Source organism: Bipolaris sorokiniana, assembly GCF_000338995.1.
Source record: "Bipolaris sorokiniana ND90Pr unplaced genomic scaffold COCSAscaffold_7, whole genome shotgun sequence".
Lineage (NCBI taxonomy): Eukaryota > Fungi > Ascomycota > Dothideomycetes > Pleosporales > Pleosporaceae > Bipolaris > Bipolaris sorokiniana.
The window spans coordinates 674563-700587 of record NW_006911901.1 but is presented as its reverse complement, the minus strand read 5'-3'; the positions used below and the strand labels follow the sequence as shown (position 1 = coordinate 700587).

The window sequence follows — 26025 nt, the reverse complement described above, 5'->3', positions numbered from 1 at the left end:
TGATGACCGGCGTTATAGCTAACCGGGTCTCACAAAGCAGACAGGATGGCGCATTGAGTTTTAGCAGCATAGCGTGCCTGGCATAAGTGGCTTTGCATGGTGTTTCCTCCACTCATCTCTGCCCGTTATGGATATATACGTAAGGATCCAAGACGTACGCCCCACAGATTACGCCACAAAGTGGGCCTTTATGCCGAGTAACCCGAACCAACCACGTGTGCAAGCTACTGATGTCCCATTGATTTTGGCCTGAAGCGCACAACATCTATACATAGTATTGGAGCAGTAACAATGGCTCAGGAGCCTGACCTGAGAACGGGGGTGGGTGGCGAATCGCCCAGGCTGGGAGCATGTTCATCGACTGACAGCAAGTATGGCTTGGTAACGCTGAGACTGTTGCTACACATGTGACACATGCCCACTTTTGGTTGTAGGATCGTGCTTGTGGCCCCTGTTCGTCCGGGTTTGATACCCACAGCAAGACTCGTTCTGCACCGACGCGTCATGCTACTTGCTCGCTGGCTGCAACGGCATTGCTTATTGCCGCTTACAACAGCCTATCTCTTGACAAAACATTGGTTTCGACCTGGATCCCCTAAGACACCTCACATCATCAATACCCTACTGCCTCGGTCTCTCATCTACTTCCAGGGTTTGATCGACGACACGATGCGGTTCGTGTCAAGGCTGCACGTATGTGCTGCTCTTGCTATTTTCACGATTTTGTACATTACCTGGATGAACTCAGCCGGCTTTGAGGAAACTGTACATACCGTTTGGCGCGGAAGTGCGCATCGCATCGTGGTGTTTGGTAACGATTGGTCAGACACGGGCAGTTACCGTGTCTCATCGTCAGCGTCGTCTGCTATCGTTGCTCGCGATGTGGATCGAGGCGACTTGTGGGTAGAGACATTATGCAAGAAGGTAAGTGCCACATGTTCTGAAGAAGTCGTGGCCTGACACACACGGCAGCTCGAATGTGACACTGTTGACAACTTCGCACACTCAGTGCCAATGGCGGCTGATGGGGCGCAGACTGGTGCTTTGGTTGACGCTGCAGTCTACGCGGAAGCCATGGGCTCAGAAAGCAATAGCAGCGCTGTCATGTCGTTTGACTTCAAGGCACAAGTGGAGCAGTTTGTCACATACAACAAAGGAAGACGACTCATCCCGCAACGCCTACGTAAAGAGGATGAGTGGACATTCTTCGCAGTCTATTTTGGCCTGTGGGACCTTCTGGATTACTCGGCGCTGGAGAAGAGTGTTGCAATGTACGCAATTAATAAGAGCATCACATCATTATTTCGCCAACTTGATGTGTTGGCTGCAGATGTCCCTTTCCCAGCCAAGGTCGTCATCCCGAAGATGATTGACGTTAGTTTCCTACCTCGGTTCCAGATGAAGAAGAAAGCTATGCGTGAGGCCCAATTTGCGGAAACTCAGCACCGACTCATCTTCTTGTGGTCATATTGGAATCTAGTTTTGCATCGGACTGCGAAAAATTGGAAGAACGGTATAGTGTACATGCCAGAGGCGAACGAGGCGATCATGCAAGAAGTCCGAGCCAAGCAACTTCACTCGAAACAACTCTCGGATGCATTTGGCGTTGGCAAACAAGCGCCTCTTTTTGAACACATTGAGCAACCATGTCTAGCTTCGCAGCGAGGTAGTGCGGGCAGTCTGCAAGCATCCGACGTTCAGAAATGCTCCACGCCAGCTGAGCACTTATTTTGGTTTGTCACTCACGACACAAACGCATTGTCTCAGGCTGACCAGACAAAAGGGATGACGTTCAACTCAGCGGACCGGCCCATGCACTAATAGGGAACCAAGCCGTCAGCCTCATCCGCGGAAACCAATCCGTGGACAAGGAGCAACAGACGCAGGGCTCCGACGACAAGGAGAAACCTGAGAAACAAGAGGCTGAGCATTTCACACTCAAATTTCCTCCCGGGTATTAGCAAGTTGTATTAAAGACACTTTTTTAAAACTTGGCCAAGCCCCTACAACGGTACTTGATGCTCAGCGACACTACACATATTGCACCCCGCTTGTAGCATAGTGTGTTGGCTCGATGTGCAACATCTCTATGCATCTCCCGAGACCGCGCCATTTGGCAATTACCGTGAAAGAGCGGGTTGCATTGTTATCATCCCTTACATGGCGGCTGCAGGCGTGCCGCAATGTCTCGCGAATTGATGGACAGGGCCTTGCCGCTTTTGGACATTAGAGAACAAAGAAACTCCCAAGAGAACTCAACTACATCGGACTGGAGCAATAATCTTACTGGACCGGAAAGGCTACGCGTCCGCATGTCGCATAGTGCATTTAAAGAAACCTGAAATATTGCGTAGTCGATCCAATTCGTTGCCTTCGTACTCATTGAAAAGCGGGACAATGAATCGTAGCTTTCCTTGAAGAAGCTCACTAGCGTAGCTATCTTGTTGTTAATACCCAAAAAAAAATGCTAGCAAGTCTAGTGCTGCCACCGATTGTTTGGACTTCACCTCCTCCGTCTTCACTTCCACTTTCCGTCGCGACTTTCTTCAACATTCCAAGGCGCTACGTCAGATCCACAATGCAAACGGAACATATTTCTCCACACTCCCCTATAGATGCCACGATGCCCCCACGGAGTTTGCGTAAGAGTAGTCGGATCCAAGAGTCACACTCTACTTCAATGCCTAATCTTACCACCGAGCACAACTACGACAACGATCCATCGCCAACTGGCATATCGTCTCCTCAGCCTACAAGGAAAAGGCTTGTTTCCCTTGTGGAAGCATCTGAGAGCGAGGAATCTGGCAGTCCGACAGATGAAAAGCCACCTCCAAGTGCCACATCAACAACCGCTGGTTCTCCGGACTTCGTAGGCCACGTTTGTCTCTGTCAGCCAGAACCAAAGATACCCCGGCCCAGGAATAGTGGGTTCGAGATCTCTCTTTGTCCCGCAGTGGTCTATCTTCCAACCATATCGTCATAATCCGGAATCCGAATCAGAACAAAGAATACTGCTTTGTTTGCAGAAGATACTTGCGCAGTCTGCTGACCACCCTTTACAGCATTTATCCTCTATCGGCAGCACCATCAGCAGGCTATCATTGCTCGTAACCCTGGTCTCAACAACCCTGACATTTCCAAGATCATCGGTGAACAGTGGAAGGCTGAACCTGAAGAGCACAAGAAGATTTGGCAAGACCTTGCACAGGTTGGTATTGCAATTCTTTCCGGCTGCCTATCTTCATATTGATGGTGTTTAGGAGGAGAAGGCTAGGCACCAGGAACAGTATCCCGACTACCGATATCAGCCACGTCGAATAGGCAAATCTGGTTCATCGCCTCTGAACCCTTTCGGGCAGCATACCACTGTTGACAAATATCGTTGTCAACGGTGTGGCGGTCGCAGTATCAAGACGCCTACCAGTCCATATCTTGATCCTTCTGGCATTCCTATATTGCCTCCTCCTAACATCACTGAAGGTATCACACCAACGACTCGCTACCTACCAGTGATTAGCAACCTTAGCATGGAGTCACCTGTTCACCCACGGGGTCACGGTCCTCCGAATTTCAACCATCTCAAACTGAGAGTCACTTCGGCGATACGTGACGACTCAACGGCCCCAAGCCCTTCTACACCGAATAAGAAACGAAGGTTTGAATATGGACATCCACACCCTGCCGTCGGTCTCAGAGCAGATGGGCCCTACTTTCCTTCAACACAGTACGCCAGGCGCGAATCTTTGCCTCCTATTCAGATACGGTATTCGCCCCCGAACAGCGCGACCATGCCGCCTCCCCGCACTCCTCGTGATGGAAGGCTCTCGATAGTGGAGGTGGGACCTTCGTCTCACAGCTCCAGTCCTAGAAGCGTAGAAGAAGTTCTCAGTGCTTATGCGTACGGAAATAAGATCAAGCTACTTGGTCGCATAACACCTCCATACAAAGAGCTCAGGGAGAGAATGCCATCTAGTAAGGAAGGCCGTGGCGCCATTGTCGCCATCGAAGGTGACAATCTGGCTGCGGTCAAAGAGCTTTCCGAATGGCTCAACGAGCACCTTGCCAAACAAGGCGAGTTCAAGCCCCAGATCACCGAGCCACCAAGAGTTCCTGGCAATGATGGCAAGGACGTTACTTTCGATGACTATCTCGACTTGATCAAAGAGTGGCATGGCAAGAGCAAAGAGATGATTGAGTATATCACTACCACCTCTTCAGCCGCTTTCTCTTGTCAAGATATCGTCATGTCCGACAAAAATACTTCTACCAGTACTACTACCTCGCGCAAAGACTCCACCATGCTATACAACTTTCCTGCTGCAACTCCCAAGCCCGTTATCATCCTGCCAACCTTCCAGCTCCATGCATCTGTCGCATACGCGTCTCGTATCCCCATTCAAGACGCGTACAGCGCGATGGATCATTGGCAGTGGATGGCCACGCTCTGGCGGGGAACCGTCGGCCCCGATCTCACCCTGTATGTGAAGAGCTACGATGCCAAGGAGGGTCAGATCGGGCAAAAGCCTGATATGGACGATGCCAGCAGGTGCTTCACTGTGTACAAGGAGAAAGAAGGGAAGTTTACCGAGCCCGATTTGAGGAGGGTTGGGTTTGAGGTTGAGGAGTGGATCAAGGCCGTCAGGTAAGGATGCTTACTTGGACCTACGTATACTACGTACGGACAACGATTTCATTTCTAGAAGGTGAGAGTTGGTGAGGTACGATGGATGTTTTTGTCTTTTCTTTTCTATTCTTGTTACAGTGCTTCTCTGGTTTTGAAGAGATCATTGGTTGCAGCCCCCCTGTCAGAGTTGTGACGCAGTTGTGACGGGCCTAAATTGGGGCTGCACACGAGGTGTTTAACCCATTCATGGTACATAGCTTGGCACGCGATTCGGGGTGTTGGCGGTCTTACTATACCTATTCTTCTTTAACAATACTCCGGAATTTCTACAGTTATGGTATACACTATATATGACGAGTTTCCGTCATACATGTTGTTTATTCTTAAAACCCCTCGTACCTCTACTTATAATGGCAGTCACATACTATACCATACTAATACAACCGTCGCATAGCTAAAATTCCATTCACGTGCTTGGCTTACTACTAGAAATAGCAATCAGCAGACAGAGAACATGGAGATCTGGAGAATGCCGTGGCTGGCGGACTAGGCTCCCGCTGGGATGCATGACGCGACTTCTCGGACAAAATGTTGCCAAAGCCGAGAACATGTCATAGCGCAGCTTTCACATGGCACGCACGCATCCACAGCAGCTTGTCACATGCCGAACCCTCACCCAACCACAGAGCCTCATGCAGCAAATGCGCCGCGCTTGTCGACGGCCTTGACGCCTATTCAGAAACATGGATGGCCATGGGCTGAAAGCATGCCAATCTTTGTCCCCTCTCCTTCTCACCGATCTCACTAGTTGTAGTACAATCCCTTCCCCCGTCTTTTATTACCCCAGGTTGCGCCGCCCGCAACATACCCCGGATTCCCACATTTCTGGCATTCGCATATGCTGGTGCAAGACTTGGCCGCTACAACCACCGTGGAGACCCGACTCTGACACCTTTCATGACGCTGAACCAGGCAAGCTCTTTATTTGACAGGTTCAGAATAAGAACATCCGAGTGCGCTTTTATAAAGGGAAGCGCCGTGCGAGCGAGAGTGAACGAGCTTGCGCCATGATAGATCATGTACTTGGGCGGCCGTCAGTGCAATTTCGAAAGATCCAAGTGCTAGCAGTAGTATCTTTCTGGTCCTTTTATCTTTACAGGTAAAGCCCTCACGCGGTTTACCAATAACACATGCTTACAATCCTCCCTTTCTAGAGGCGACCGCCATGGCCCACCAATTGTCCGCCGCATTTCCGCCCTTCTTTCCAGGAAACTGACTGTGTGGCAATCAGTCCTCGTAACGCTCCTCTACCTCTACGTTGCCCGCAACTTTGGCAAGCTCGTCGGCCTCGAGTGCCCCGAGCCGCTCGCAAGTCTCTACTCGCGCTCCTACTTCCGCGCAACATGGGTTACAACGGCGCTGGATGCAGGCTTCTGGTCTGCCATGCGCATCAAGCGAAAGGGCCTGAGAGATTTCCTGTCGATTGTGTTTAGCATATATTATATGATATGCGCAGAGCAGGCCGACGAGAAGGTGAGAAAGATCAGGGCTACTCTCACCGTCGATCACCTCCGTGTCGCGTGGAACAAAGGAACGACGCCGTATCTTGGCGCCTTGACCAGTTTGATGCGCCCAAGGTTGATGGTGTACCCGCCACGCAAAATCAGGATACCACGACCAAGAGCCAGTTCGTATAAAGAGCCTGTGACTGCGTGGTTATATTTCAACGGCCCACGGAGCGCGCTTAAGAAGCACGATAAGATTGTGCTGGATATACCTGGTGGGGGCTTCGTTGCTATGGATCCAAGAAACCACGATGATAAGCTCATGGGATGGGCTGGTAAGACTGGTCTGCCTGTGCTGAGTCTGGACTACAAAAAGGCACCTGAACACCCGTATCCATATGCGCTGAACGAGTGCTATGATGTCTACCATATGATCATGGCTTCGAGGGGGACATGTATGGGCCTATCGGGAGAAGTCGAACCCAAAGTTGTCGTTTGTGGTGATTCGGCAGGCGGTAACTTGGCTGTGGGTATGGTGCTCATGGTTCTCCAAAGTGGTTCAACAGAAACGCGAAGATGGCAGGGCGAACGCGCATTGCCACCACCTGTCGGCGTAGTGCTGGTCTATCCAGCGCTGGATATGAACATTGGAAACTGGATGTCAGACGAGCAGATGGCCCTTATCCGCGACCGAAGGGTGAGGAAGACGAATCGTCCTATTCTTCGACATAAGAGCGACGACTACCGACACCTTGCGCCGAATACTCCTTATGGATCTGATACAGACAGCGATGATGATACCAAGAAACCAAGCATAACCAATGGTGCAAATGCAACTTCCACTCGCACCCTCAAATCTGCCCAGACGATGATCAGGCTCTCTGCTGCCCATACTGGCATAGACAACCACTCCGTTCCTCGCCTCGATACAAGCAATACCACTGCCAACGGTAACACTGCCGCCGGTCAGGTAGCATCAGCAAGCACCAACAGTATGCCACCTACGCCATTAGCGACTCAGCCACCTACTCCAGGCGCATCATTGCCAGCACCTCCTACAACCACCATTAAAACTCGCCTTGCAACATCGAGTATGATTTCGTACTTCAACGACCGCATTCTGACGCCGGAAATGATGCGGGCTATGATCATCCTGTATATAGGCCCGCACCATCGTCCAGACTTTAGCACCGACTTTCTTCTTTCACCGCTGCTTGCACCAGAGTCTCTCCTAGCAAAATTCCCAAAGTGTTGGATGCTGACTGGTGAGCGTGACCCGCTTGTCGACGACACCGTCATCTTCGCTGGACGTCTACGACAGGCCAAGCGCGCAGAATGGGTAGCAGCAAAAGACCTCGGTCTCGACTGGGCTCGCGGCGAGTTTGACGAAGAGAACTGGGTAAACGTCGATCTCATCCCGGGTATCAGCCATGGCTTCTTGCAATTCGTAGGCGTGTTCCCCGAGGGCTGGAAGTACATTCATCGCTGTGGCAAATGGATTACCGAGGCTTTTAACGCCGATGCCGAAAAAGGCGAGCTAGAAACGCCCATGTACACGCCGCTTGCTTCAGTCAGACGGCCGGGCGATACAGGAGGCGATTATTTCAGTACGGTGGGACTGGCGGATGCGATTGATGGGCTTACATCGCCACAGCGTGGGCGACACCATCGCCGGACGGGGACTGCGAGCTCGATTGATGAGGATAGACCGCTGGAAATGACGGTGCTGAATAAGGGGAAGAGAAGTCCGCAGAACAATCAGTCTGTAAAAGAACGAGATTTGAATGTAAGGGGTAGGGGTAGAGTAAGGAAGAGTGAGCGTGGTAGAAGAAAGAGTTTGGTTAGTTTGGCTTCAGAGGATGATTTGCTGGGGAGGAGAATGAAGGGGTTGACGGGAGGTTTGGGGGGTGGTGGTGGTGTTGTTTGAGGATGAGAAGATCTGAGGTGATCATGGTTGTGTTTGTTGGGTATTTAGCGTGCATGAATATACATCGACTTTTTGATGAATGAAATAGATAGTCTGCTGATATGGTTTTCCGTACCCTTCATGCTGGTGCAATGTTCCGTGTTTTGTCGGCGATGTTGTTGGTGTAAATGATGGCAGGGTTTACTGTGGTAGCTTGAACCTATGAACGTGCAGTACGCATCTCTTTTTCTTTGTCCGGGGACCTTCCAGTTGGAAATCGTAAACGTATTGATCCGCTGCCTGGTACTCTGGCTAAAGGACATGAATATGCTCTGTTCATCGTTAATAAAATAATCGTCTATTGTGACCATTCGTACAAACCCTTTGGTGTGAGTGTCAAGTTTTGCTTAGAAGCAATGTGGTCCACCTCACTTAAACCCAAGCCGTGAAAGTAGGCCTCTTTGTCTTTTTTTTCGGTCGCGTCCAATGAAGTTATTGCAGAAGCAACTAATGCCGTTATGATTCTCTCGTTCGATATCTGAGTCATGGAACGATGTTAGTGAGTACCACTTCATAGTGGAGCTGCACATAGCAACGGAAGGAATAGGAAACTAGCAGATCGAGCATGTGTGAGCGGTATTTCTTGACTCGTGAAGACGATTTGTACAGTTACTACTGGTTTATGTAAATGGGGATTTTTGATACTCAATTCCGGTAGAGTGAGGTGTGGTCTGCCATTCCTTTCTAAAAAAAAGCTGATACGCCATACGCCGAACAAATACAAACAATTGAATTCGTAAATGGAAACAAAAATTCCAGTTCAGAGAATTTGGTGCTGTGATCTTTGTGCTCATTCGTAGCTCGTAAGTTAGTGCACCTTGGGCTTCGACGGTAGTGGGGCGTGGTGCCATGTCGGGATTTGTACAACTCATATTGATGGTTGGTGGAGCTGTAGAAATTGACTCGTAACAAAGCTCATCCTGCCGCTGGTGACTATCGTCTCACTTTGATCTTCACAAAATGTCGAATGCTATACGTTCGTTTCTCCGTATTCCATGGCCGGTTCTACCCGAGGTGGCCCCAACACATGGCTCTGGTGCCCCTGGGGTTTCTGGAGAGTGGGCCTAGCAGCACTATTGCAGGACCTCCAGGCTGGGGGAGGCGAGGCTGGAGCGGAACATGTCGGACGGTGTACTACAGCTAGGTACACTCCCTCCCTCCGCCCTCTACGGCTACGTCCATAAAGGGTATGGGCGCCGAAACCCCGGTGGTAAACCTGGAAGAGTGCCTCACTGACCAGGGTTTCCTCCGCCCTCCGATTCCGATGGTGATACGTGCGTCGAACTGGTTTGCTACTTTTTGGCAATTCGCACCGCTTTTTGATGCATCCAATGGTATAACGACGTCATGGCTTTGACGCTTTGACTGAAGTGAAGTCGGTCGAGGCTCCGGCAGTTGAACGGTGTTGAGAACTGGTTGCAAAGACTAGTCGTCCGCCACTCCCGCATGCTACTCGATGCTTATCTTTACCTACTGTATGTCCAGCTTTGCGGGGTTTTGCTTGCACGAGCTTAGGAACCTCCAACAAACTCCACGGGGAATGACGTTCGAGACGAGGGGACACGCACACCCTGCCTCTTGTGCAATCGGTGGATATCTCGGGCGAAAACTTTGTTGGATCGCAGAGCCTCATGTGGGGCGCTAGAAGCTTCTTTGCAGCCAAGCTCCACCAAGACGTCGGACCGATGCTTGTCTATCAACGCCCATCTCTACTGCTACTGGACGACGATTGGCAAACCTGTAACAACCGGCTTTAGACTCGCGCTTAGTGTTTTTGCAAGGGACCCGGTATCGCTTTGCATGCAAGCCAGAAAATTTGCTGTCTCTGTGCCATGGAGACTCCACATTACGTCACTATAGTCGTATGAGGAGCACCATGGGGACTTCTCCATGGGCACCGATCTTCTCCACTGGGGTTTATAAAGGAAGAAAACGTACACTGAAAAGTGTTTTTTTCTTTTCGTGTGTGAGAGATCACTCGCGATTCTGCTGCGTCTCTTCTCCCTCTTTCGAACGCCCTCTCCTTCGCTGATCACTGCCCATCATGGACGAGAAGGATACCAAGATGGCCGAGGTTGGCAACAAATCGGCAGACCCGCAGCTCCAAACTGAAAAGAATGACAACATTCAGGTTGCTCCTGCACCCGATTATTCTGCCCCAAAGGCCCGGACAGAGCAGCTTGAAGATGCGAGAGGATGGGAATCCGAGAATCTAATCCAGGATCTTTCAAAGCAGCTTGAGCAGGCCAATTATAAGAAAGGGTTTTTTGACCTCGAATTCAAAAACCCTAAGCACTTCACATGGATGCTTATTGTTTTTGCTTCCATGGGTGGTCTGCTTTCTGGTCTCGATCAGTCGCTTATTTCCGGTGCCAATTTGACACTTCCCCAAGACTTGGGTCTTACCGATCAACAAAATTCGCTGGTCAACTCTGGTATGCCTCTAGGTGGTAAGTCTCCAAAAAAGATATTCCATTTTCGAGACTCGGACTAAACTCATCTAGCTGTCGCTGGTGCTTTGCTCATCTCGCCATGCAATGAGTACTTTGGTCGCCGCTGGGCCATTATTATTTCCTGCATTCTCTATACCATTGGCGGCGCTCTCGAAGCTGGATCCATGAACTACGGAATGATTGTTGCCGCCCGTGTCATCCTGGGAGCTGGTGTCGGTCTCGAAGGAGGTACTGTCCCTGTCTATGTCGCCGAAACTGTCGAGAGCAGAATGCGTGGTAACATTGTCTCGCTGTATCAATTCAACATCGCGCTAGGAGAAGTTCTTGGCTACGCCGTCGCTGCCATGTTCATCAAAGTCCCAGGAAACTGGCGCTATATCCTCGGTTCCTCGCTCGTGTTCTCCACCATCATGGGTATCGGTATTCTCTTCATGCCGGAAAGCCCCCGATACCTGATGCACAAGAAGAAGCCTCTTGAGTCCTTCAAGGTATGGAAGCGTATTCGTGGTATCTCTACGCACGAGGCGCGTGAGGAATTCTTCGTTATGAAAGTTAGCACCGAGATGGAGGAGGCTGAGGTGGCCGCTCAACGCACCAACCGTTTCCCATGGATGGACTTTTTTACCAAACCACGACCACGACGCGCCATTATTTACGCAAACATAATGGTGTTTTTAGGTCAATTTACCGGTGTAAATGCAATTTTATACTACCTCGGAGTTTTGATGTCGCAAATGGGCTTTAATACCTACGATTCCACATATGTTTCGCTTGTTGGTGGAGGTTCGCTTTTGCTTGGCACAATTCCCGCTATATTCCTCATGGAAACCTGCGGACGTCGTTTCTGGGCTATTTCCATGCTGCCTGGATTTCTGGTTGGTCTCGTCCTGGTTGGCGTCTCCTACCAGATAACTGATCTCAGCGGCAAACTCGCTGTATACTTTACCGGTCTGGTCCTGTACATGTTGTTCTTCGGTTCCTACGCCGCACTCACTTGGGTCGTTCCATCTGAGGTCTACCCTACATATCTCCGGTCCTACGGGATGACTACCTCGACTGCATGGCTGTTTCTTTCCTCCTTCATCATCACCTACAACTTCACTGGCATGCAAGAAGCCTTTACCAAGACAGGTCTTACAATTGGATTCTTTGGTGGCATCGCCGTTGTCGGATGGTTCTACCAGATCTTCTTTATGCCTGAGACGAAGGATCTTACTCTTGAGGAAATCGACCAACTATTCCAGAAGCCAACCCGACAACTTGTCCAGGAGAATGTGAAGAGTTCTTGGGGAGTTACGAAGGATCTGTGCCATTTCAGATTCAAGAAGGTGTTTATTGATAACAACCGCAGGCGCGGTCGTGAGGAGTAAGGGATGGCATGCGTATATTCGCGGTGGTTACCCAGCACACTTCACGTAGGGCCTACTCAGCCCTTATTTGATGAGTACACGGAGTTGAGACGAAGCATATGAATATGCCGAAGTCAGAAATAACGATGACGCTGAATAGATTTCATTGTAATTGTTCAATACCCCGGATAGATTTTCTTCAATCCAATATATCATTTTAGCAGTTGCTATGTAAATTCCTCTTGAAATGCATTGCGTATGTCTTTTAGTACCAGTCTACAAAGTAGACAATCACAACTCATCGAGGCATGCACGCAACTATTTTAGTAGATTACCAGACCCCCCCGGGTCGATAATGGAAGCCCAGAACCTCCGCAGATTCTCCACACTACCAAATACAATCCATACAATCCCCACAAAAAAAGGAAGCAACCAAAGTCATCTGTATCACCTGTTTCACCACAACCCCCAAACCCCAAACAGGGGATACCGGAATCGAGCAAGCTGATAGAACCACATTACGCAACTTGTCTTCAATTCACACAGCGCAGTAGCCCCTCAAACGAATTCGCAGCTCAAAAATAAACACGCAGAGTTTCTGAACGAAGTCAATTTAAGACACAAAGTAAGACAGTCAAAGCGGGCGTGTCTGGCGCGAAATCCACCCCCAAGAACCCCCCGAAATCAGACATTGTCTCAGAAAAAGCATGTCTCTCTCTGTCTCTGCAGGGACTTGAAAAAGAGAGCCAGCGTGTTTTCCATGTACTTTGCACTTTCTTCTCCTTCTCCTTCCCTCACTATAATTCGAAAGACGAGTCTTCATCCAACAAGATAACGCGATACAGAAAGATCATCGGGGTTTCAAAGGAAGACGGAAGTCGGATTGCTAGGCGAAACGAGAGAGTCAACGGCAAATATTAATTCCTTCTTCAACTGGATTCATCGGCTCAAGTTCAATGATGACGCTCACCGTGTTTCCCCTCGACGGCGGTTCCTTCGATAACACTCCGCATGCCACATCCTCCGGGGCCGTAGTGCTGCCTAGCTACATGCTTGTTATCTGTTTGGTCGCTACGGCTGTTGCGTCCACGGGTGCGGGCGAGAGAGTTCTATATCAAGTACTAGAACTAATAGGTGGCAATCATGGTGAGTCTTTTACCTTTGCGCTGTTTCTCTTTCTTTCTTTTTTGAACTTGATGGAATTCAGGGGATTTTTTGCGTTCCAAATGTGCGGGTGTTGATGGTAGGTTCGGAATCGAGCGGATGGGGCTGATGCGAGTGGTGTTTTTTTTTAGGATCGAATGAGATTGTGGCTCGTGCTGCAGTACCCTATGGTGTGAAGGCGGGTGCGAAGATAGATATGTGATGGGGATCTGGGGAACGTTAGGTGGATCTGGAAATGGGGGGCGATGGCGAGAATGTAGGTACGGGATGAGAGCGAGGAGCGGGATTGATGGCACATGGGGTGGGAATCTTCAAAGTCAAGCAAGGGATCAGGGACTCGATCTTAAAGTTTTACATTAGTTGAGCTCATCTGATGTCAACGTGAAGAGGTATTTATTTCACCGACGACTGGATTTTGGAAACTTTACTTTTCTATTCTTGAGAACTTAATTATTCAAACATGGTACACTTTGAGCACTATCGTGCAGGAAATGCAATATTATGTGTTCTTAAAATATGTCTTGTACGATTGAAGATAAAGATTGCTCAATGGCTCGGCTCAGTGATTGAACCTACTTCGGGTTGACAACAGAAATATGCAAAACAAAAAAGATTTAACTGAAGTCTCCATATCCCAATCACGCCGTGCCCTTAGCCAATCCAATGCGTGGACAGCAATCACTCCCAGGATAGGTATAGGGCTTTCACGAACTGGCGTGGCACCGGATTTCCTTGTTCCGACCGAAATTGGATTTGGCTGCATGACGATGTTGGAGTACGCATAATGTTTGGCTGATCGTTGGGGTAACACCGTAGATGATCCGTTTCGCCTAAGATGAAGAACGGCCGAATAGCTTGAGACATGTTGTCATCGGGCATATCATGTGCGTAGGGATTAGCGTAGTCATTAGCGCTTCGCTTGGACGACTGCATGTAGCGGTTACACATGGGTCTCGCGACCTTCATCCTATGTACGTAGGTATGGCGAGGCGGTGAACAGCATCACGGAAGGTCATGTGGAGGGGAGATTTGGTTTGGTGAAGATCGACGTCGATGTATTCTTCCCGTGGGGCAATTGGCAAAATACATTTGTAATGCCTTTGACCTTCCAGTAACCATCGTTGCACTATGATGTGTTATACATAGTTCCACTAGCTGTGAAGGAACACGTGCAGCTATGAGAAAGCAGCATTGCCCTTGTATACGCTACTACACCAGGAAGCGATCCGCTTAATTCGAACAGACCATAATAGCTTCGACAAGATCAGTGGCGTGCAATGTGATGACATACATATTGATCATGAGTCTTGTGAAGATCCGTTGTCAGCTTTTGATCTCGGTAAAGCTTCTAACTTCGTCATGGGTAGCGCGACCAAGTATGCGGTAGTGTGTGTCCAAAACCGGCAAAAGACATTGAGGGCAATGCCCAAGTCTCCACTCTTGTCACTATTTATCGCTCTTTTCCATATCGTTGATGTAGCATTAGTCCAAGATGGAATGGTTTCTGTAGCACCGGGGTGTTCTCCAGGGACTTCCAGGTGGCTTCTTATGAACATAGCGACATGTTAATATCCCATACGGCCTATTCGGAGATGTGGTAAGTCGGCAAAATGATCCAGATTCTGTTTTTCCCGTTTCTCATCTCCCGTCAGCCTGCCCTTGCTCTTTCGCCCTCCTCTTTTCGACAATCATTGCAATTTTCCTTTCCATCTCGTTCTTCTTTAGGACTAAATCGGCGCGTGTGACTTCGAGTTGGGCGATTCGTTCTTCGGGTGTGGCTTGAAGGATCTGTCGTTTTTGCTAAAGAGACAAATCGTTAGCATATGGTCTGTTGAACGCTCAGGACTAGGATCAGTAGTCCAGGTTGCCTTCACAGGCATGCCGTGCATTTGAGAGGAAGCAATCTTTACGAATCCTTTACATAAAGTGAATGATCAACATACCTGCTTGATTTCTTGTTGTCCCTTCAACCCCGCGCCATAGATAGTACCGGTTATTGTGATAGCAGCGACTGCGCCAGTCATGATCCAGCGCCGGACGGTCTGGAGAGTTGCCATGGTTCCTCACGAGGTGAGTCCGGTGAGATGATGCCACAAGGGATCAATGGTGGTACGCAGGGGCAATGGAGTTGAGGTTGTAGAAAAGTCGAAGCGGAGTGGAGATTCCAATCGCCAAGCCCTGTTCGCCGCGGGAGTCCCACCACGATCCAATGCGACGCGTCCCCCACTTCTGCGTCCACAACAAACACACCACCAACACTGACGACCAACGACTATATCCACCTCGACTCCCAGCGGTAAATCTCAAAGGCACCTGCCACTACAATAATTACGATGTCGAATGTCCCTCGCTCCCACACTCCAGGCGGCTCGCGCCTCAGTACCGTACCCTCGCAGAAGCCGCGCCAACTCTCTCACCTACAAGCGCAACTGGCACAACTGACGGCAAACATGGCGGACTTGGAGAGTCTGATGCGTATGACGGCTGGTCAGGCGCAGGATATGCGGGGATTGGGCGGTTATGCTGGCGCCATGTAAGTCGCGACGGTTGGGATACTCGGCCAAATCCAGGACAAAGAGCAGGGCTCAGGCTGTATAGATGACAGGCGCTAACACTAGATACCTAGGTTCATGGCGGCAAGCAAAGTCTTGGGAGAAGAGACGGTCAAGGGTGGCGGAGCGGTGGACGACAAGAAGGCGGGAAAGGAATGAATTAAACAAAGCCATACAGCGACCGTGCTATGTATCCCGCGCACGCCTCGAATCCCGAGACGAGACGAACGTACAAACAGGGCAAGGCGGTGCCATAATTGGCAATCTCTGTGTCACATCACGTCAGGCCGATTGACGAGATAGGGAGCGTGGATGCCACTCTAACCACGGAGAAGGGCGCTTGGATATCAGCAAGGGGACGGCAGGAAATGCTCGAGAGACGGAATCATCGGAATGTACACAGATACCCGACGAAGCATATGATGGTTCCTGCAGCGATACTGGGCTGGTGTGGTATGGATGAAAATGTATAGCCACCCAGCAATGTACTCACATACCGCGACATAAAATCCCCGCACCCCGATGTTAGGCCCTCCCCAAATACTGTGGGGGCCCCTTATCCAAACCCACTTACGACGATCATGCAAAAAAAACCGCAATTTTGATTGCCCGGCTTACACGACCGGCCGGCGGCGAAAACGTTAGTTATCATGGCAGCAAATAGGCCCCAAGACACGACAATAGCAAAAGCACAGTCTTGCCAGCTCAACAAGATGCAGGGTCTGGAGTTCTTATCGACTACGCTGATTCGCCAGATCATGTGCCTGGGGAAGCCAAACGATGCTCATTGCTTCACGCACAGCCGCAGTATACATTTCCATGCGTAAGATAAGGTATCTGGAGATAGTCTATCTCTGTTTCACATCCGCAATAGGAAGGCCACCTACTCACTGGATATGTGGATTGCACCCAAACCGACCACGTTTGCCTGCATTCGCAAGCATTATTGGCTCCTCGGACGGTGAGGAGGGAAGATGTGAGGCTGAAAGGGGGTGGTGCAAGCACCACTAAGAATACGGCTATCAATCGCGCAATGATAACGCGCAATGGTATCACTGCACAATCTGGCTCTGGCAGTAGACCCTGCACCTGTATAAGAAGTCGCCTGTGCCGCCATTGCATTTCTGGGCTGGAAAGCAAATCTGGAGCCCCTCCCTCCCCCGTTTTCCCTGTGCACTGGACGACCTGGTTCCGCTCCGCCGTTGTGGCCCCATTCCGCTTAGGATGCCAAGATGGCGCGCCTTGAAGACGCCTTTCCCTTCAACAAGTCAAGCATGAGCCATTGAGGGTTGGTCTTCAACAACAAGCATTTTGTTTGAGGAAAAAGCTACGGCCCTCTCTCCCGCTGTCCTCGGACGCAGCAGACACTCTAGCGAGCGTGCAGCCCCATCCACGGGCCGGCCGGACTCACTGACGCAAGCATCATCCTCGCCGCCACCAATCTTTCCCGAATTCTATACCCAGCGGACAATCATGTAGCAAAACGTCACGACCCAGGACAGACAGGCCTTGCCACTGCCTTGGTTTCGACGTATGGACGGCCGGCAGTGACATGTAAGCGCTGACGAACAGCCTTGTACGAATCTGGAGAGGGAGCACGCGAGACGGCAGCAAGGACACGATGAGGAAAAGGACCCTTTTCCACTTTGTTCACTCACGGCCGACCCCGTCGATGGTCGACCGTTTGTGCGCCCAAGTGTGGATCGACCAAGGGCGGTGTCGTGGACGATCAAGGGATCATCCGCCGAATTACCCATATTCGAGTCTTCTAAATGAATCACGTACGCCAACCCCCACGGGCATCCCGCGTCTCGTATCGAAGGCATGCGACCTTGAAACCTTGTCCAAGCCAACGAGGCGTTTCGACCGTGACGAGGAGAAAGTAGGAGATATGCACCCGCATGATCGCAAGGGGATTGGGGGCCCTGGTGTTATTGATTGTTGGCGGTTGCAGCGGTTGATTGGTGCCGTTGGTGCCGTGTGGACGTGCGAGGGTGCGCATGTGTGTGGGTGTGGATTTCGGTACTGCGCCAGCACCAGTGCTAAGGGTCGCGGTCCAATAAAGCGGATAATACCGCGCGAGGATTATTCCGACAAAGAGCGAGTGCAGACATCCGATAGCGCAGGCATTGAAGGGTGTTTTGGAACCAAGATTGGATCAGGGCGAGATGCAGCATAGGACGCAGAGGAGGCTCGTGTTGTTGAACGACTACTGTGTGTGTAGCGTGCCCAAAGCCATCAATGCGGCGACAAGCGAAGTTAGAGCGGATTCAGTCGGGTTTAGCAAAGGATCTAGGCTCCACTTTACCAGCTTATGCATGCAAGTCAGAAGCAAATGGCGTTTTTTTTGGAGGGGGGGTCGGATAGGTGCTTGGGGGCGCTTGCATGGACAGGAATGCTCGGCTTGACCGCTTGCTCTTTTCGGGGCAAGACACGTGGGGGTGCACCCTCTTCTCAATATCGAGCACACCCTGCCTGCATGCCTCTACCTGCGGACAAGTAGACTGGAGACGGAACCCTTGGGCCGTACTGGATTGTGCTAGAGTACATGCTCTGGAGAAAATGGCTCAGCAGTCGGCGCAGATGGATGCTAGTGTAGTAGTGACATGACTTGGTTGTGATATTGGTTCGCATGTGAAACTCCGTTGGACTGGTGAGCCGGGATCTAAACGACTGGCTCCAGATTAGCCGATGCACGACGTCAACCATCGGTGCTCGCGGGCTAGTAGATGAGTCGTACCCGAAGTAATGCCAGTAGGGCAACCCATCTGTGTAGAGTGAGTAAGTAGATGAATGAGTATCTATCAATGTATCGATGCACAGGAAATTGCTGGACCCTTTTTTTGCATCCCTTGATATTACAAACATTGCCGGTGGGTACGGCTTGGTTGGACCCCAAAAGCAGCGCGGTTCCAAGCTTTGATACACCGACCACTACACACAACAGCATGATATGCTCGTGGAGAAAGCCGTGAGCCGTGAGCAGCACTAAACTCGACGACCTGTGTGTACTGGAACCAATGCAGGCCAAGAGGGAGCGATGCTCTTCGATCTTCAAGGACTGCCTCCAAGTCTCACAGATCGCAGTGCAAACGGCAAAAAAAATGCGTGGCTGCGCCTCACGTGCCTCGAGTACCGTATGTATGTGCATGGACATGGCTCTTTGCCTGACGTATGTCCCTGCCCGGACTACATGTGTGTAGAAGCACGGATAGCTGTGCAGGCAAAGATCTAGAAGAGTTGCCACCACCGACAAACCATGGCCACAGTTCATGCGAGTGTTGCCAGTTTCACGTTGCTCTCTCCACCGTGTGCGTAACCGTTACATGTCGACGAGTATGCATCTGCCTCGACCCGCGCGGATTTTCCGACGGCCGCAGTAGCTACATGTCCGCGTGTGGGTGCTGGTGGACTCGGGGTGGAACAATGGTTTGGGGTTCTGGCTGGGTTGGGACAAAAAAGGATTGCGGGTGAATGTGCCAGTGTTGCCGGTACAAGGTGCCGTCTAATGGGGGAGGGTAATCCCACTGGGGCGGTGGATGCTGTTGAGGGCGCCAGACCCTCTAGTTGTACCTGTATTGCGTGTAAGGCGCGTCTGGAGATTGTGCATCACCAAAAGGGACTACAGCCACGTGCTCGTGCGCGGTGAGAGGTGGGCCCGCGGTAAGTAGGGACTAATCAAGGTGGTGGGTCTGGTAAGTAAACAAGAGACCCTGAGATGAGGCCGTGAGGCTGTCGGGAGATGTAGGGATAGAAGTGCCGAGCCCAAGGGTGGGCTGCGGCAGTATTCGGACCAGATACTCCACAGCGGGTAAACAACGAGCAGGTATTGCTGCATTTTGGAGAGGGCGAGTGCGCGTCGTTTTTTTTTTTGGCGCTGGCTGCACCAGCAATGTCAGCCAGTCGAGCGAGTCGGGCGACCAAGCCCGATTGTGAGCAGTGCGGCGAGGCATACTTGCCCCAGAGTGGGAAAAGGCACAGCCAAGACACGCACACATGTACGTACTGTACGTACGTATGTAGGTGTGTACACACATAGCTACATAAACATGTAGGCGTGCAGTGGACAATGTTGCTGCTGCACTCCATTAGCGGGCCAGGGGAGGCTGCAGGCTGACGAATAGCACGGCTGAAGGAGCCGTTGTCTATTCGCGTAAGCTTTCAAGACTACTATGGCTGTGGATCGCAAAGCCGTGCTAGAACATGTCAAGAGGAATGAGGGAACATTAGCGAGGCTCGGGCAGACGCAGACCGATGGCGCATGCAGGCAGGAGGAAAAGTGACGTACCCAGACGGGCGTGGCAGGCAGCGAGGCAGCGAGGCAAAAAGGGCCAGACACGGTGGCCAGAATTGCCGCAGGAAAAAAAATAGAAAATCCTCCCGCAAGTGATTGCACATGCCAATGCTTGCTTGTGCTAGTAGTCGAATGGCCCCGAGCCCGTTACCCAGGATCCCAAGTGTGTATGAGCTGCACGGTTCAGGCGGTCTTGAGACGGACCGGGGCCTGCATGCTAAGCGGCAAGTAGCAGAGGCAGGCGCACCTGTCGCTCAACCGCCCGCCGTCGTTGCTGCTGCGTGGGAGATTGCTGTTGAGAGTATAGTACTGTGTAGAGTAGAGACTGTTTGTTTGGCAATGATACTATCTATCTATCTATCTATCTGTCTATCTGTCTGTCTGTCTACCATCCATCTACCGACGAGGGGTGAGGCAGACCACACACAGACAGGGCCCCAAACAACAGCACGCCCGGCTGCGCGTCTGCGTCGAGGCTGCGACTACGAGGGCCACGCTGGCTGCACGCGTGATTGGCGACCGAGGGTGAATTGGTGGGGGCTGCGTGGGTGCGAACGCTCCACCCTCTGCATCTCATCCTCTTCCCAGAGGCCCAGCGTCACGACTCTCGACCCACCCAGCGCCCCCTGCTGCCGTCGCATGCTGTAGCCCGCAATCGCTGCAATTCAATTATTGCGCCGCTCACTGGTGGTCCACGAGCCTAAACATATCGAGGGTCCTTCCCCGTGGAGGTGAAGCAGCACGACCACTGCAGTCACGACCACAGCAAGCTGTCCATTACCCTCCTCCAGCACAGCACAGCACAGCACAGCAGTCCACAGCCCCCCTCCCCCAAGCCCACACACTGTCCACTGTCCACTGTCCACTGCAACCCCCCCCCACACCCCCAGCCCCGGCCACGCCCAGCTCACTCTGTCTGCACAAGCACCACACATCCCCTCCCTACCCAGCACTAATTACCCACTGTCCAGGGCCCCATTTCGGCTGTGGTTGCAGCTGAGGGCCGCCGCCGCTGCTGCTAACGTGGGGTGCTCCCATCCGATCCAGAGCACGCGCCGACGCACCCAGCTACATCATCGCCTTCCCTCAGTGCCTGCTGCACATTTACCACTGCTTCCCAGCGAGGTCTCACATCCCGCCTCCAGAATTTCCATGGACTTTGCCCTGCCCAAAGACACCATGGAGATTTCGTCGTCGCAGGACTCGGCCCGCCGGGGTGTGCTCCAGGATGCCATATTTCCAGCATTCGGCAACGATGCGGGCAGTCCTGGGGCCGAGTCGCCAGAGCAGATGCAGAAGAACGACCCACTAGGCACGCAGATATGGAAACTGTACTCACGAGCAAAGACACAGCTGCCCAATGCAGAGCGCATGGAGAATCTGACATGGCGAATGATGGCCATGAACATGCGTCGTGCTGACATGGATCGCAACAAAGGGTATGGATGCCGCCATTTGCTTTTGCGCCACTACCAGCGAGCCTGCCTCAACCAGCTGCTAACCTTTTGTTTGTCGTGTAGGCCTAGCCACAACACACAGAGCAATCAAATGATGCCTCCTCCAGCGGCCTCGTCCAGGCCGCCGCCCCGATCCGCTCCAAGCGGCATTGCCCAGCAGTTGAGAAAGTCGCAGGATCAGCAGGCGCAGGTACACCAGCCTGCCCAAGACGCAATGAACCTGGATGATTTTATATTTCCTTCGTCGGTTGGCAGTCCTGCAGGCCTATCGCCCCCAGGGTCGAATGAGGATGCGGCTCCATTTATTGCAACAGCCCCAGCGATACCGATAAGGAAGCCGCATCTGGCCAGCGACCATAACCTTTCCCTCGCCCGCGCCTCTGCCCCCTCGGTGCCTCCTGCCATCAGCAAAGAGGATGAATTTGGCTACGTCCCACGACACGTCCGCAAAACCAGCATCGACGAGCGACGAGTGAGTCTTGCCCTTATCTCTTACTCTCCCTTGTTGCCTCCTCTTTCCTATCTCTCCCTCCCTTCTTGCTCTGCTCTGCTCTCCTTCGCTTTCTCCTCGTCGCTCCTCCCTAACGCCTTATCAGCCACCCAAGCGCCGCGCTGAAGCTTCGCCTCTGGTCCCTCCTGTCAACAGCATCATGATACCCACTGATGCTCACTCCGAGGCCGACCTGCACCAGTACTCGCTGGACAACACCACCATGCAACCGCCCACTTTCCCCGCCTCCCAGGGTCAGGGTGCCTTCTCCATAGATACCTTTCAGATGCACGAAGATCCCGCCGTCCACTCGGCCGGACCCTACCAGCAGAGCTTTTCGGGCTTCTCTCCCGTCGGCTCACCTCTGATGAGCCACAACGCATTCAACTCAAACATGTTTAATCACAACTCCATGGCCTCGTCGCTCAACTCCACCGACTACTACTCTCCACCCAGCTCCGCCTTCCCTTCCACCGTCTCGACTCCGCAGCCCATCTCGGAAGACAGCCAAATGTACTTTGACCGCAGCGGCATGGATATCCGTACCTCACAACATGGCGCTTCCTATGGACCCCACCGCCCATCAAACCTATCGACGTCGATGCAACCGCAATACATCTTCAACCCTGGGGCCGGTGGTCAAGACTCCGTCTTCAGCCCAGTGACGAGTGCGAGCTCCTCACTGCCATTTTCAGTGTCTTCCTTTGGGCAATCAAGCCACGTCGATCCATCGCAGGTACTTCACAATAACCTGCCCTTGCGCCAACAACACGAGCTGCAAATGGGTCGTCAAGAGAACATGTTCACCTTTGGTGCCGACTCCGATGCCGAGGACGATGAGGGAAGCGCCTTCGCCGACCGTACCATGCCACCACAGGAATACTCACAAATGGATGACAGCTCCATCGACTTCAACACGGGATATCAGTGGGAGACAAACCTCTCCAACCAATTCAATCCCATGCAAGCGCGCTATCCTGCTGGTCCGCCACGCAAGACCGTCACTATTGGTGGAACCGAGATGGTTCACTCACCGCAAGATCATTGGAGCCCCGGGGGCAGCCTTGGTCGGACCCATGGCTCGGCGGCTTCTGTAAGCGACATACGCAATAGAGGCACCGATCCACGACGCCAGAAGATACCCCGCACCAGCTCAACCCCCAACGCAGCTGGAATGATGCATCAGGGCATGCACGGCCTCGTGTCATCGCCAAACTCGCCTCCAGAGTCTGGCTTCAACTCTGCGGCTCCATCGCGACCTCAGAGTCCTGGTGGAACAAAACAAGGCGAAGGTGGTGCTCCGACGACTTGCACGAACTGCTTCACCCAAACAACGCCGCTGTGGCGCCGTAACCCCGAAGGGCACCCACTTTGCAATGCATGCGGCCTGTTTTTGAAGCTGCACGGCGTGGTTCGGCCCTTGTCACTGAAGACCGATGTCATCAAGAAGCGCAATCGTGGTAGTGGCAATGCACCAGTGGGTACTGCATCCACGCGCTCGTCAAAGAAATCTTCTCGTAAGAATTCCATTGCACATACACCAGTCACGACGCCCACGTCGCACAAGGCGACTGATTCGGAGTCGCCGAAATCCACCGGCTCAGCTGGCGGATGCTCCAGCAATTTGTCTTCCGCTACCACACCGACCTCGTCCAAACCAAACAGTGTAGTTCCCATTGCTCCGGGTCCACCAAAGTCCAATAGCTCCGTAACTTTGACACAAACACGCGGTGTCGCCGTTGCGCCCAAGCGAAACCGTGGTCAGAGCAAGAGCGAGTCACAAGAATTGGAAATGGCCGACGCGGACGACACTAATGGAAGGGTGCCGTTGCGCAGAAAAGACACTACCATTACAACTTCTAGTCCCTTCCCAGGACAAAGTCTTGGTGCTCTTCCCATGGGCGCAATGGGCCAGGGTCTGCAATCATCCGGTCCTGCTGAATGGGTATGTACAAACGTGTCCACATTGATATGTCTTTTTTTGCTAACAAATTCCGTATAGGAATGGCTGACCATGAGCTTGTGATTACGGCAAATTTTCCTGCATATATCTCTACAGCCCCACTTCGGACCAACGCCGAACATTCATCCTAGCATCCCTCGGGACCGACTACGACCCACACTGCTTTGCTTTACAATAATGGCCTTGGTGTTTGGAGTTTTGAACAGCCAGACTCCTATTTTAGCCATTTGCTCGTCTTTTGAATGTCTTTCATTTGCCTTTGATACCTCAGCCTTTGGCAATGCAATGTATTGCAACGATAGACATGGCCTCGCTTTTTGTTTTCTGACATACCCTGTCTGTTTGTTTTTTCTGTTTTCAAAGGGTCAGCAGATGGAGGAGGCAGGCGCTCCATGAAGCTGTACACTACTCTAATGTCTCACAAAAGAGAGAAAGATGTTGGATAGAGGCGGATGAGGGCTGCCTTTTTGTATCCATGGGCATCATATCTTTGGAACGACCATTTTTCCACTACATGAGCTCACGAGAGATATCCTAGGATCCGCAATGCATGCAAGATGTGTGTCTGCACATTGTGGTATCAATGACACTGGGATGAGGTAACAACGCTCTCTTTATACGGGGGCGAATCAGGACAACTCGGGTTATGTAACTGGATATAGTACACTGGGCGGATGTATATATGATGTTTTTTTTTGGCATTTTGTCCGATATCCTTGATGGTTTTAGCAGGCGATCATTCCGCGGTAACAAGCGAATGCTATTTGTATTGACCAGCTTGACTGCGCATATCTAAAAGTGATGCCTTGGTTTTCTTCGCATGCTATTGAGAGACGTGCAATTGGGCGTGTAACGCATTGGTCAGTGTTTGTAGTGTAGGAAGAAGGTAGGGTGGAAAGGTGCCGTTAGTCCGTTACCCGGCTTGTCGTTGCCGAGTCTACTTATTGCTGTGGGCCGGCCCTTCCGTCATCCATTAGGATGTCAGCATACCCGGGTCACGCTTAGCTGAGCCTTTTTCAACTACACTCTCAGATACCGCAAAACTAAATCACATTAGCCAAGATGACCAAAGCTCTGATCCTTGTTGCAGACGGATCTGAAGAGATTGAGTTTGTCACTCCTTATGATGGTATGTACGGAGTCATGGTTGTGCGATGCCGACAGCAGGTGACCGAGGACAGAGCTGGGCTTGGACGCTGACACATGGTTCCAGTATTGACCCGAGCGGGATTTGAAGTCAAGAGTGCAGGTGTATCGCTCCAAAATGAAGCATATGCTCAGTCAGTTACGACTCGATGGATGAACAGCATCCGAGTTTACTAACAAGTCGGGGGCCCATTCTAGCATGTCACGTAATATCCGCATTGTACCTGACTACCCGAATCAAAACTCTGTCCCTTTGCAACCTGCTCATGAGCACTTTGACGTGCTCGTTCTACCTGGGGGCGTACCGGGATCGAAGACTTTTTGCGAGAGCGATGCCGTGTTGAAACTAATCCACGACTTTCAACAGGCTGGGAAGTGGGTTGCTGCAATTTGTGCAGCGACTACGGCACTAGTCGCTTCGACGAAGAAGTTCGACAAAGAGAAGAAAAGGGTCACCAGTCACCCAAGTGTGGCAGAAGAAATCAAGGTTGCGGGCTGGCAGTACAGCGAAGATCGATTGGTCGTGGATGGAAAGGTCATCACAAGTCGCGGGTAACATAAAGTCTCGCTTGAAGCATCGAGGAAGTTTGCTAACTTTATGTACACAGACCGGGTACTGCGATGTTGTTTGCGCTCACGATTGTCGAAGTCATCAGTGGAGAAGAGAAAAGAGACGAGATTGCAGGGCCCATGGTACTAGCTGAGAAGTTGTAGGGCAGACGTGTACCGTCTGCTATCGAGCTCTCATACAGCCTTCAACGCGCGACATTATGCCATTGCTGGGGGCGGCAATTGCCCACGTATTCCCAAAGGCTGGTCGGTTAGGGCGGCAGATACACAGAGCAGTAAAGACAGTCGCTGTACGCGTAACCGACCGTTCAATGCACAGACGTCTTTGCTGCGCCATCTGCTCTGCTAGTGCTAGTGCCCATACTAACGCGAAAAAGTACGACCCCGCGCACTAACGTTGATGGAACAGAGCGACACTTTGGCTGTGCAACATTTATTGCACCTACCTCACAAATGCGGATATTAGGGATGATTGAAGGCACTGTCTCGCCT

General features: G+C 51.6%; 10 protein-coding genes across 10 annotated transcripts; 7 read left to right on the top strand and 3 right to left on the bottom strand.

The window, feature by feature from the left end:
* Nucleotides 1-127: 127 nt before the first annotated feature.
* COCSADRAFT_171253 (uncharacterized protein) lies at nt 128-4646 on the top strand (the record flags this gene model as incomplete). Its single annotated transcript, XM_007701861.1, has 6 exons — nt 128-139; nt 973-1733; nt 1784-1954; nt 2560-2924; nt 3063-3208; nt 3261-4646. 6 exons carry the CDS (start codon nt 128-130, stop codon nt 4644-4646), a joined length of 2841 nt encoding a protein of 946 aa, XP_007700051.1.
* Nucleotides 4647-5340: 694 nt separating this feature from the next.
* COCSADRAFT_36757 (uncharacterized protein) lies at nt 5341-8164 on the top strand. Its single transcript, XM_007701595.1, has 2 exons — nt 5341-5783; nt 5839-8164. Exons 1-2 carry the CDS (start codon nt 5692-5694, stop codon nt 8054-8056), a joined length of 2310 nt encoding a protein of 769 aa, XP_007699785.1. The 5' UTR covers nt 5341-5691; the 3' UTR covers nt 8057-8164.
* Nucleotides 8165-10049: 1885 nt separating this feature from the next.
* On the top strand, nt 10050-12122 carry COCSADRAFT_199593 (uncharacterized protein). The gene is made up of 2 exons (XM_007701860.1): nt 10050-10545; nt 10600-12122. The coding sequence occupies exons 1-2, from the start codon at nt 10140-10142 to the stop codon at nt 11916-11918; spliced, it is 1725 nt and encodes a 574-aa protein (XP_007700050.1). The 5' UTR covers nt 10050-10139; the 3' UTR covers nt 11919-12122.
* A 2577-nt stretch (nt 12123-14699) lies between these two features.
* Nucleotides 14700-15118, bottom strand: COCSADRAFT_89599 (uncharacterized protein; the record flags this gene model as incomplete). The annotated part of the gene is made up of 2 exons (XM_007701859.1): nt 14700-14861; nt 15005-15118. 2 exons carry the CDS (start codon nt 15116-15118, stop codon nt 14700-14702), a joined length of 276 nt encoding a protein of 91 aa, XP_007700049.1.
* Nucleotides 15119-15394: 276 nt separating this feature from the next.
* Nucleotides 15395-15739, top strand: COCSADRAFT_73318 (uncharacterized protein; the record flags this gene model as incomplete). Its single annotated transcript, XM_007701858.1, has 2 exons — nt 15395-15594; nt 15688-15739. Coding segments are annotated over 2 exons (252 nt in total), but the record flags the coding sequence as incomplete, so codon positions are not given.
* Nucleotides 15740-16984: 1245 nt separating this feature from the next.
* On the top strand, nt 16985-18063 carry COCSADRAFT_322144 (uncharacterized protein). Its single transcript, XM_007701857.1, has one exon. The coding sequence runs from the start codon at nt 17235-17237 to the stop codon at nt 17790-17792; it is 558 nt and encodes a 185-aa protein (XP_007700047.1). The 5' UTR covers nt 16985-17234; the 3' UTR covers nt 17793-18063.
* COCSADRAFT_322143 (uncharacterized protein) lies at nt 18064-19163 on the bottom strand. The gene has a single exon (XM_007701856.1). The coding sequence runs from the start codon at nt 18885-18887 to the stop codon at nt 18336-18338; it is 552 nt and encodes a 183-aa protein (XP_007700046.1). The 5' UTR covers nt 18888-19163; the 3' UTR covers nt 18064-18335.
* Nucleotides 19164-20506: 1343 nt separating this feature from the next.
* On the bottom strand, nt 20507-20951 carry COCSADRAFT_322128 (uncharacterized protein). Its single transcript, XM_007701855.1, has one exon. It carries the CDS (start codon nt 20840-20842, stop codon nt 20573-20575), a length of 270 nt encoding a protein of 89 aa, XP_007700045.1. The 5' UTR covers nt 20843-20951; the 3' UTR covers nt 20507-20572.
* A 135-nt stretch (nt 20952-21086) lies between these two features.
* On the top strand, nt 21087-23880 carry COCSADRAFT_89695 (uncharacterized protein; the record flags this gene model as incomplete). The annotated part of the gene is made up of 4 exons (XM_007701854.1): nt 21087-21346; nt 21428-21836; nt 21961-23799; nt 23857-23880. 4 exons carry the CDS (start codon nt 21087-21089, stop codon nt 23878-23880), a joined length of 2532 nt encoding a protein of 843 aa, XP_007700044.1.
* A 925-nt stretch (nt 23881-24805) lies between these two features.
* Nucleotides 24806-25869, top strand: COCSADRAFT_181323 (uncharacterized protein). The gene is made up of 4 exons (XM_007701853.1): nt 24806-24946; nt 25031-25097; nt 25162-25515; nt 25572-25869. Exons 1-4 carry the CDS (start codon nt 24880-24882, stop codon nt 25675-25677), a joined length of 594 nt encoding a protein of 197 aa, XP_007700043.1. The 5' UTR covers nt 24806-24879; the 3' UTR covers nt 25678-25869.
* The last annotated feature ends 156 nt before the right edge of the window (nt 25870-26025 follow it).

Excerpts from the sequence above, each read along its gene's own strand:
- COCSADRAFT_36757 (XM_007701595.1), top strand. The coding sequence starts at position 5,692 with ATGATAGATCATGTACTTGGGCGGCCGTCAGTGCAATTTCGAAAGATC. Across the intron at positions 5,784-5,838 it reads TGGTCCTTTTATCTTTACAG|AGGCGACCGCCATGGCCCAC; the intron begins GTAAAGCCCTCA and ends CTCCCTTTCTAG.
- COCSADRAFT_199593 (XM_007701860.1), top strand. The coding sequence starts at position 10,140 with ATGGACGAGAAGGATACCAAGATGGCCGAGGTTGGCAACAAATCGGCA. Across the intron at positions 10,546-10,599 it reads CTCTGGTATGCCTCTAGGTG|CTGTCGCTGGTGCTTTGCTC; the intron begins GTAAGTCTCCAA and ends AAACTCATCTAG.
- COCSADRAFT_322144 (XM_007701857.1), top strand. The coding sequence starts at position 17,235 with ATGAGGAAAAGGACCCTTTTCCACTTTGTTCACTCACGGCCGACCCCG.
- COCSADRAFT_322143 (XM_007701856.1), bottom strand. The coding sequence starts at position 18,887 with ATGAACTGTGGCCATGGTTTGTCGGTGGTGGCAACTCTTCTAGATCTT.
- COCSADRAFT_322128 (XM_007701855.1), bottom strand. The coding sequence starts at position 20,842 with ATGTGTGGTGCTTGTGCAGACAGAGTGAGCTGGGCGTGGCCGGGGCTG.
- COCSADRAFT_181323 (XM_007701853.1), top strand. The coding sequence starts at position 24,880 with ATGACCAAAGCTCTGATCCTTGTTGCAGACGGATCTGAAGAGATTGAG. Across the intron at positions 24,947-25,030 it reads GTTTGTCACTCCTTATGATG|TATTGACCCGAGCGGGATTT; the intron begins GTATGTACGGAG and ends ACATGGTTCCAG. Across the intron at positions 25,516-25,571 it reads AAGGTCATCACAAGTCGCGG|ACCGGGTACTGCGATGTTGT; the intron begins GTAACATAAAGT and ends TTATGTACACAG.